We start from the raw sequence: 10,533 nt of genomic DNA, 5'->3' as shown, positions 1-10,533 counted from the left end.
TAGTCACAGTGTCTGTGATTGGCTCTGCGCTCTGTCAGCTTCATATCGGCTCTGGAACATCGACTTCTGAACACACCCCAGCAACACGCCCCGGCTCATCCTAACAATGAGCGTGGCGCTCAGAGATTTTTTCAGCTAAAGAAGATAGATATATTCACAGCAAAAAAAAAACATAACATGCCCGAGCTTGGGGGCCACAGATGGATATATATGTAAATTCCAAGTGGGGGCCACATCAAACCAGAATGCGGGCCGGACTTTGGAAATGCCTGCTTTAACCGGTCGAGTGTGAGTGTACCAAGCTAGACCAAAAAGTCATTTTTCTTTTCAGGTAAAATGATTCCTGAGGTTGGAGGCAGCTATGAGGAGAGGGGTCTGTTGGGCCTGGGTTGGGTCACCAGAGGGGTCAGGGGTAAGAGGCCATTTCTCCTCAGGGGAAGGAACATTCTGGCGCACCCAATTCACCTTTGTGTGTTTTTTTCACAATGACTTTTTTTTTTTAATTTTGCAGTTTAGTAATTTTGCACTTAAAAACAACAATGTGACAGTTGTGTCTATTCTGTAGCATGTATTCTGAGTGTGTGAAGTGAGAGGCAGGCAGAGCCCGGATAGCATTGCACTAAACACACCACACGTGCGGTGTGAGGAGGGTGCATCGTGCACACGCAAAGAGCGTGCACGCCGCTGAGGGATCCAGGGGATCCAGCCTTTCCTTAGCACCAGCCGCGGCTTCCAGTCTCATCCCATTCCTCAGCGGCGGCTCCCTGGACACCATTCCGCCGGCAGTGACAGAGAAGGGACAGGTTGGTGAAGTGTGGGCTGCCTCATCCCCTCACCTCCATCTGTCACAGCTCCCCCGGACCGCCAGTCATGGCTGTGCTTCTCTCGCCGGGTCCTGTGACTGGAATTGGGGAGCACACCCGCTGAGGTCCAGCAGTGCCTGTGGGGTGCACTGGTCTGCAGTTCCTGAAGGGGGATGCAACTTGCGGAGAATTTGGGGTGTACAGCCTGTAAAGTGTGCCGAGGAATCGTTCACTGACATGTCATTGGGGTTCTCTGCCCCATGCAGTCTGTAATACAAGCTACCATGTGGCCCTAGGAACCAACCCCCAAAAATCCGAAGAAGGACCCTTCACCATGGAGCCCCCCGCAGAAAGTCCATGCCGGGCAGCAGAATACCTGAAGGAGCTGAACAAGATCATCGAGACTCAGCAGGAGCTCCTGGAGAGGCAGAAGAAGAGGATCGATGAGCTGGAGGAACAAGTCAGCACCTTGTACAATGAGAAGAGCAACCTCCAGGAGGAGCACAGCAAGCACCTGGCTACCTGCAAGCTACAGCACCCAGTCCCTGGAGGGACCTCCCTGGGCTCCATCCAGGAGAATGACAAGTGAGTGCCCAATCTCTTCTCCATTCACTGCCACCTGATGGCATTCTCAGGGGCAGAGCTAGGGGGCGCTCTGACACCTGTTGCTACCCCCCTCTCATCCACGGTCTGTCTCTAATTTTGTTTTACCATTTGTAAATGAATTAGCGTCTCCTCCACCAGGAGGCAGTGTAAGTAACAGATCAGGTATTGTGTTAGGTGTGTCATTTGTGTGGTTGGTGTCATTGTGCTCATGTGGTTCTATGTGGTTACTGTTTGAAATGAGGAGAAGACCTCTATCATGAGAGCAGCCCTTATTTAACTTATTATTAATGTGGCTGCTGGTGTGGAATTACAAAACAAAAGGATAATCCAGAGAAACTCAAAAGTATGGGGCATTAACAGGGCAAAATAGGTCTTCTAAACATATTCCCTATAGAGCAATATATACAAGGAGGCACAGACTGGTCAGGACAGCACATACCCGTCATGTAATACAATATCCTTCAGGTGCAGAGCAGAAAACAGAGATCTCCAATATAGAGAAACACTGTATGATGAAGGATCCTAGCAGGTCTGAAACTGTCATTCTGATGAGTTTGTAACTCCCCTTATATACGAGGTCCTGCAGATTGGACTTTGTTTCTACCAGTATATGCATCTCAAAGCTATTAACATTACATGTTCAGTGCAATTCGGTTTTCAAGATTACCATTTCATAAAAATATAGGTCTGATTGATGTTGCCCTTTAAAATCTGCAAAGAACAGCTTGAATATCACACCACAAACACAACACAGTACATAAGAAAGCCACAAATACATTTTCCATACATTTTGTTTGTATACCAATATATGTTTTTCAAAGCAGTTTGGTATTAAGATTACTATTGATAAGAATATACTGTAGATCTCTGATATAGCCCTTTTAAAAGCTGTAAAGAACAACTTAAATATCACACCACAAACACACACCATTAATAAGACACAAATACATATTTTCTGTATACCAATATGTTTTTCAAAGCAATTCTGTTTTCAAGATTACCATTGATAACAATATAGACCCGATTGACGTATCCCTTTAAAAGGCAGTAAAGAACAACTTATATCTGACACCACAAATAACAGTACATACAAAGCCACACCTAAAACACACTACCCTCAAAAACCCAAGAATGAACCAATTATTGTTGTGGTGGAACAATAACATTCCAAAAGTGATTAATATTATTCATAAGATGTAGAGATCACCCTGTGAACAAACCATTTTAGAATAACCTAAAGACCAGAGACATTTAAAAATCTATTTAATTTCCAAAGAAAATGGTACAGCTTTTCATCTCAGGAATCCTAGTGTTACATTCAAGATATCTCTTAAAAATTATATCTCCCAAATTTATTGTGTTTCTCACTGGAAGAATTTTACCTTGGTTCTTTACAGACTGTTCCATAACACTGTGTGCATCTATTTACAACAGTCATTTCTTTTGGTGCTGTTAGAATGTTTTTATGGGTTGGCTAATGTTGTTCAAATGCAGTAGCAAAGCAATATGGAGAAAATGTACAGAAATCTCAGGACGTATCTATTGTGACCAGTCACACTTGACATCACTTTCTAAATGGAGTTGCAAAAATCACAGCTTGAATTTGATTGGCTGCTGGGCAATGCCTAGCACTTCCGTTTTGCCAATATTTAGACATATTTTGTTTAGAGGTTGTACATTTTCCAAATAAGATTTTTCTACTAAGAAAGGTGGTAGATACAATACTTCACGGAGGGTAGGGCTGGAAATCTTGCTGAAGATGAGAAACATTTACCATACGTTATACTGGCTCTTTCATTTGACAACTTCGTTTTCATACTGGGTAGTTAAATCCTACCCAGTACTGGGTCCACATCATCAAGTTGTTAGCACTCTTGCAAAAAAATTGCACTTAGAGTATCCATCAGTGAGTGATATTTCAGTTATTGGTGAAGCATGATGGGCCCTGACTTCAAGTATGTTTTGAATATTCTAACAGCAAAATATGCCAGCCATAGTTCCTGGCTGCTCCCTTCACCTAGGTTTTGCGTGTTCCCTCTCCACTGTCTTTATGCTCAGCCTCATCTTGTTATATTCACCATAGTATAAAATAAAACATCTAGTAGGGACAGTGGAAACCCCTCATAATGGTTACAGCACGTGTTCACACCCAGTTACTCAAGTACAGAATCTCACCAATAGAGTATTCAAGACCTAGTCATGAGGTTTAACTGTCCAATATCTACCAAAAAACAGAAATATCTGTTTTCAGTGGACTGATCCTTTAATGAGAATGCAAAGGGTGATCACTATGCGTAAAGTGCTGTTATCCATAGAACTTGTCAGATTTCAATTTGCTGTTTGTCATTTCATTTGAGATGTATTTTTCAACTGGCTGCTATGGATTATTGCACTTTCCACGTATTGCTCTTTGCCTTGCCCTATTGAATATATATATATATTTTTTTTCTGTATACCCAATTATTTTCTCTATACAGGCATAGATTGGGAATGCTTTCTTAGTAGAAAGTGATCCTGAGGCTTTGGGTTTACTTCAAATTATTTGTAGACCAAAAATCCTGCTAGCTACATATTGGCTGCTTGTTCCACAGGTTTGGTCCTAACGGGGCAGGTGAAGAGATTTGAAATTGTGACACACAGGGGTTTATTTACTAAAGCTGAAGAGTGCAAAATCAGTCTCGCTCCTGCATAGAAACCAATCAGCTGCTAACCTGGGCATTGTGTTGTGCTGTATGGATGGGTTGGCACACTCTGTTCAGGCACATGAAGTGTTAGTTCTTCCTGTCTTGTTAATGTGTATAGAGTGTAACCTCTCTTGTAGATGAGTTCTTATTCTGTCAGTGTTTTTGGATCAGAATGTCATTTGTGGCAGCGTTCTGACTAATACGTTCTGCTATCATCAACTGATACATGGACTGTTTCACACAAGCTTTGGCAAGCCGTATTATTTCATACTATAAGGAAGTCTCACCATCTGGTGTTTTGCCTAAGGGTTTATACAGACACTAATATTTCTGATCTATTAATATGAATAAATAAATATTGCATTCTTCATGTGAATACCTGCACATCAATCATCTGTTTATTTGTATTAGGCTTAATTGTGTGTGCGCGCAAATATTTCGATGAGGCTAGTGTCTTTTTTATCTTCTCAATCTAATGACAAGAGCTGGATGAAAGCATGTTAGAGTAATGTAATATGCATAACATCAGTGGGTATCATGAATGCTTTCCGTGTGTGTGTGTATATAGGCAATACAAAAATCATTAATAACTGATGGAAAAACACCTTAGGTCCTTTAGAACAAATCAAGAATATTACAAGAGTTTATTATAAGAACACAGTAGTGTCTTCAAACAGAAATGTCTGCATGTGCCCTTGCACCTCAGTTCAACCCTGCTTCCTGTGCCTGTTATTTTTTATTTGGGGGGGGGGGGGACACTCCCTTTAGAGGCATCCAGCTCCTACTTCCTCACAGGGGCTGTGCTGCATCGGAAGGAAGATAAACTCTCCCCTCTCTCCCTGCGAGCTTCTGGGACACATCACAATTCCCAGAAGACTGCCTGGCCATTCGCAGCGAGGCTCATGCATGTGTAGTGTGTGCCTGGCTGTGAAGCCACAGCTCGGCGCCCACAGTAACAATGCCGGCGCTGGGGAGAGGAGCGGGGCTTCATACGCCTGCATTGCTGGACTGCGGGACAGGTAATTGTCCGATCATTAAAAGTCAGCAGCTACACTTTTTTTGTAGCTGCTGACTTTTTTTTTTTTTTGGCAGAACTACGCTTTAATGCATGTAGGTAAAGCCATTGTGAGCTGCCAAAACTCCTCCCCTAAAGTGAAAAACTAAAATAAAAATATAATAAATAAAAATCAACTAAAAAAGAGCTGCCAGCACTTTCCACACTTCTCTGAATGTGACAGTGCAAACTGGTATAGCAAATGTGCAGCGCTAAAGAATAAATTAAATAACTATAAAACTATTATACATGTGTAGCACAAATACAATACATAACCAGAAAATATATTCTGTTATGTGGCGAGAAAGTGCGCGTGCGCCGTGTATTGCATAAAAATCATTAATGATATAATATTTCAAAAGTCCCGTTATGAAAACATAAAACTTAAAACGTGATGATGGTGACGATATCTTCATGCAGTGTGCACACCCCTTCCAACCAGATGTACCCTCACCTTAACCACTTAAGCCCCGGACCAATTTGCAGCCAAAGGACCAAGCCCCTTTTTGCGATTCGGCACTGCGTTGCTTTAACTGACAATTGTGCGGTCATGCGACGTGGCTTCCAAACAAAATTGGCGTCCCTTTTTTCCCACAAATAGAGCTTTCTTTTGGTGGTATCACCTTTCCGGTTTTTATTTTTTGCACTGTAAACAAAAATAGAGCGACAATGTTAAAAAAAATTTCTATATTTTTTTACTTTTTGCTATAATAAATATCCCCAAAAAATTATATAAAAAAACTTTTTTTTTCCTCAGTTTAGGCCGATACGTATTCTTCTACATATTTTTGGTAAAAAAAATCTCAATTAGCGATTGATTGGTTTGGGCAAAAGTTATAGCGTTTACAAAATAGGGGATAGTTTTTATATCATTTTTATTAATATTTTTTTTTTTACTAGTAATGGCGGTGATCAGCGATTTTTATTGTGACTGCGACATTATGCCGCACACATCAGACATTTTTGAGACATTTTTGGGACCATTGTCATTTATACAGCAATCAGGGCTATTTAAATGCACTGATTCCTGTGTAAATGACACTGGCAGTGAAGGAGTTAACCACTAGGGGGCAGTGTAGGTGTCTGCAGCCCGCAATGTGTATTTGGCAGTTACTCCAGCTAAACTATAATGGGGGGCTATCTGAGAGGATATCAGCTTGCCTTTTTGATACCATTTAGCCCTGGGTAAGACATTTTATTGCATGCCATATATGTTTAATTACCCTGCAAACCATGAGTGACAGAACTGAAAGATTTTGTTACAGTTTTACGATGGGTCAATCCCAATTCCTTCAGCGCAAAGTGATAATCTTCAGATGTGTATTGTATGTGTATTGTTAGATTGAGATGGTCAGCAAACCCTGATAGGTTTTACTTCCTCTTTTTTTCCCCCCTGCAAAGTAAAAGCATAATGGGCTAGTATTCATTGCATACTAGCCCATTATGTTGCACTTACCTTCAAACGAAGCCCGCAATGTCCCCACTGGTGGCCCCGTCCATCTTCCATCCAGGACTGTAGATGCCGGAGTCGCATGCACTCAGGAGCCGACGGTCATGGCATGGGCCCTCTGGAAATGGCACGCTCATGCCCTTTATTCAGTGCGCATGCACTGATGACATCGGCGCAAGCGTTTATCATATTTATCGCCCAAACCGTGCAGATTTGGGAGATATTTCCATTGCCTACAATTAAGCCTTATTATAGGCTTACATGTAGGTGAAGGTGGTGTGTAAGGGTTTACAACCACTTTAAAGATATTAATACCTATAGAAAACTGTTCTTGTGGGAGGGCCACTACATGATCATAAACCAAGGTGACATTTCATCGACCACCCCTCTGACTTCAGATCATTTCTGTCAACACCCTCCTCATGGATCAGAAAAGAGGCACTGCATCCACAGTCTACAGCTCTTTTTGCCATCAAAACCAAGAACACCTGCCAAGATGAATGCGAGCCACTGAAATATCTTGCTCGTTGATTGGACTTTGCCAACTGGACTAAGTATTTTAATTATTAAATCCAAAAGGTTTTGTTTAACTGTTTAAACAATATTTCCAAATCATCAATAGTGTCTCTAAAACACAGAACTTAAAGAATCCCTGTCTCTTTGCAGAGCACTGCTATATGGTAAATCTGGATATACCTGTGTGTGTTTACAGATGTTTATTTTTAAGTTATTATTGCTAATATTGTGAACGGTTGATAGGCTTTCAGCCTATCTGGTGGCAGTGATTGATTTGCGGGGTATGAAGGCCTAATTGACCAAACCCAGCAACGATCACTCTCGTTATGCTGGCTAGTGATTGTATGGTCCTGCGAGCCTGAAAATCTTTGTGCAGGATATGGCTTATGCCCCATACACACGGTCGGACATTCCGACCCCAAAATCCATTGGATTTCCGTCAGATTTTGGCCGAAACTTGTCTTGCATACATGATCGCACAAAGTTGATGGAAAATCCGATCGTTCGGAACAAGGTGATGTAAAAAAACTACGTAGAGGCCAGTAGCCAATAGCTTTCGTCTCCAAATTTTTTTCTGAGCATGCGTGGCACTTTGTGCATCGGAATTCTCTACACACGATTGGAAAAAGTCAGATCGGATTTTGAAATTCCAACAGAAATAGTCTGACAGAACCCACACACGATCAGATTTTCCAACAACATAATCCGATCTGACTTTTTCTGTTGGAATTTCCCACTGTGTGTATGGGGCATTAGAGTGCCATTGTGTATCAGTGACAGCGCAGTGTGAGTTTGACCAGTCATTTTGTCACAAGTCAGTGAAGTTGGTCGGGGTCTGACACCACGTCCATCACAGTTACTACTGACTAATTCCATAAGATACAAAGGATAACTAACTTCAAAATAAAAAAATGACAAATGCTGCTGTCTGTCACTATTAATAACACTGCAGTTTTTGCTTTTCTGAGTCTCCCATGCAACACTTTTAATTACCTGTTGATCCACAAGTAGACCTGTTGTTTTCCCACTTATTATAATAGGGTGACAGTGCTGTTTTATTCTGCAGTGAAGTTGGGAAGCAGTGTTGTCAAATTGTATATGGTCGGAATAACCCCTTTAACCACTTCAATACAGGGCACTTAAACACCTTCCTGCCCAGACCAATTTTGAGCTTTCAGCGCGGTCGCACTTTGAATGACAATTGCGCGGTCATGCTACACTGTACCCAAATGACATTTTTATCATTTTTTTCCCACAAATAGAGCTTTCTTTTGGTGGTATTTGATCACCTCTACGGATTTTTATTTTTTGCGCTACAAATAAAAAAATACCGAAAATTTTGAAAAAAAAAATGTTTTTTTTTGTTTCAGTTTCAAAACTTTGTAAATAAGTACGTTTTTCTCCTTCACTGATGGGCACTGATGGGGCTACACTGATGGGCACTGATAAGGTGGCACTGATGGGCACCAATGTGGCACCAATGAAGTGGCACTGATAGGCGGCACTGATGGGCGACACGGATGGGCGACACGGACGGACACTGATAGGTGGCACAAATTGGCACTGATAGCTGGCACAGATGGGCGGCACGGATGGGCATGGATAGGCGGCACGGATGGGCATGGATAGGCGGCACAGGTGGGCATAGATAGGCGGCACAGGTGGGCATAGATAGGCGGCACAGGTGGGCACTCATAGGCGGCACAGGTGGGCACTCATAGGCGGCATCGGTGTTATAGTAATGGATGCCAATCAGTGCCAAACAATAATGCATGCCAATCAGTGATGCCCATTGTGGCCACTGATTGGCATCCATTATGGGCACTGATTGGCACCCATTGTGCTGACTGGCACCCTGGTGGTCTAGGGAGGATTATGGATTTTTATTACCTTTTCCCTGGTGGTCTAGTGGTGTCCCTGGTGGTCCAGTGTGGGCATCCTCGGGGGGGCTGTGCTGATAATCGATCAGCACAGACCCCCCCTGTCAGAGGAGCAGCCGATCGGCTCTCCTCTACTCACGTCTGACAGACGCGAGTGAGGGAAAGCCGATCACCGGCTCTTCCCATTTACACTGTGATCAGCCGTGATTGGACACGGCTGATCACATGGTAAAGAGTCTCCGTCGGAGACTCTTTACCGAGATCGTAGTTGCCGGGTGTCAGACTGACACCCCGCAACAACGATCGCCGCGATGCGCGCCCCCGGGGGCGCGCAGCGGCTCATAATCCTAATCACGTCATATGACGTCCGGTTAGGATAATGAAACCACTTTGCCGCCGTCAATTTGTAATAGGGCGGGCGGCAAGTGGTTAATAGTGGTAGATGAAAACATTTGTGCGCAATAAGCCAATGGGAAATGTTTTGACTGGGTATGAATAGCATGCCTAAGTTTTATGGTAAATCCTTTGAGTAAAGTCCTGCAGTTTTTAAAAAATTGTCTTGAAATAGAGTTCGATTTTTTTTAATGCATGAAGAACTTAGTCAAAATTAAAATCCCCCATATGGTTACATGGTGTCAGATTCTGACTGGTCAGTATTGTTTTGCTTGAAATAGAAGACCCTGTAGCTCCATTTATTAGCAGCTCTATTTATTGCGTTGCTTATTTGGGAAGGTATAATTTTGGCTCAAATTACAAAATTTATAATGATTTGTGTTTTGTCCCGAAGATACTGCATTTGTGTAGCAAGCAGACTGCTGTGCTCCTTGGCAAGTACATGGCATGTTTTTGTTTTCAATACGTGATATCCATATCAAAATCATTAATTTACAAGAATGTTTTGCATATTTTAGATCTAAAACATGTTTACTAGCTTATAACTTGTTAAAAAAAGGACAATTATTTGCCTTTTAAGATCAGAAATCATCAATTTACAGACATACACAAACATAAAGTGACCCTTGTGGTTGAAAATAACACTTAAAGGTGGCCATAGGAAAACATCGGAGCACCCTCAGGCACACCTCTGGCATGGCAAAAAACAGAAATGCTTGGCTGTGGAAAAGGGATCAGGAGAGCAATGCAGACAATGCCATCAGCATCATAAAGGAACAAAAGGTTTAACCACTTGCTTACTGGGCACTTAAACACCCTTCCTGCCCAGACCAATTTTTCAGCTTTCGGTGCTCTCACACTTTGAATGACAATTACTCAGTCATGCAACACTGAATTTTTTGTCCTTTTTTTCTCACAAATAGAGCTTTCTTTTGGTGGTATTTGATCACCTCTGGGGTTTTTATTTTTTGCGCTATAAATAAAAAAAGACCGATTTATTTTTTTTTTTATTTTTTTTTATTTTTTTTAAACGCATATTTCTTTGTTTCTGTGAAAAAATTATGCAAATTATTAATTTTTCATCATAAATTTTGGCCACTATTTATACTGCTACATGTCTTTGGTAAAAATAACCCAAATTAGTGGA

The 10,533-nt window shown here is 41.8% G+C and overlaps 1 protein-coding gene across 6 annotated transcripts in view; it reads left to right on the top strand.

Moving 5' to 3' along the window:
- Positions 1-748: 748 nt before the first annotated feature.
- IQSEC1 (IQ motif and Sec7 domain ArfGEF 1) overlaps positions 749-10,533 on the top strand; it is a 1,458,014-nt gene continuing 1,448,229 nt past the window's right edge. For 3 of the 6 annotated variants that reach the window (XM_077452179.1, XM_077452177.1, XM_077452178.1), the window contains exon 1: positions 750-1,388. In XM_077452179.1, the coding sequence (XP_077308305.1) occupies positions 1,138-1,388 (251 nt within the window). In that variant the 5' untranslated portion in view covers positions 750-1,137. Of the gene's footprint in view, positions 1,389-10,533 lie in introns of all 6 variants that reach the window. The other 3 variants (XM_077452176.1, XM_077452165.1, XM_077452166.1) reach the window with 3 other exon arrangements.

Source organism: Lithobates pipiens, unplaced genomic scaffold (genome assembly GCF_037356315.1).
Source record: "Lithobates pipiens isolate NorthernLeopardFrog02 unplaced genomic scaffold, aLitPip1_a1.2 Scaffold_23, whole genome shotgun sequence".
NCBI classification, from domain to species: domain Eukaryota; kingdom Metazoa; phylum Chordata; class Amphibia; order Anura; family Ranidae; genus Lithobates; species Lithobates pipiens.
The sequence above is the reverse complement of the archived record's forward strand: the minus strand, read 5'-3'. Positions and strand labels throughout refer to the sequence as shown.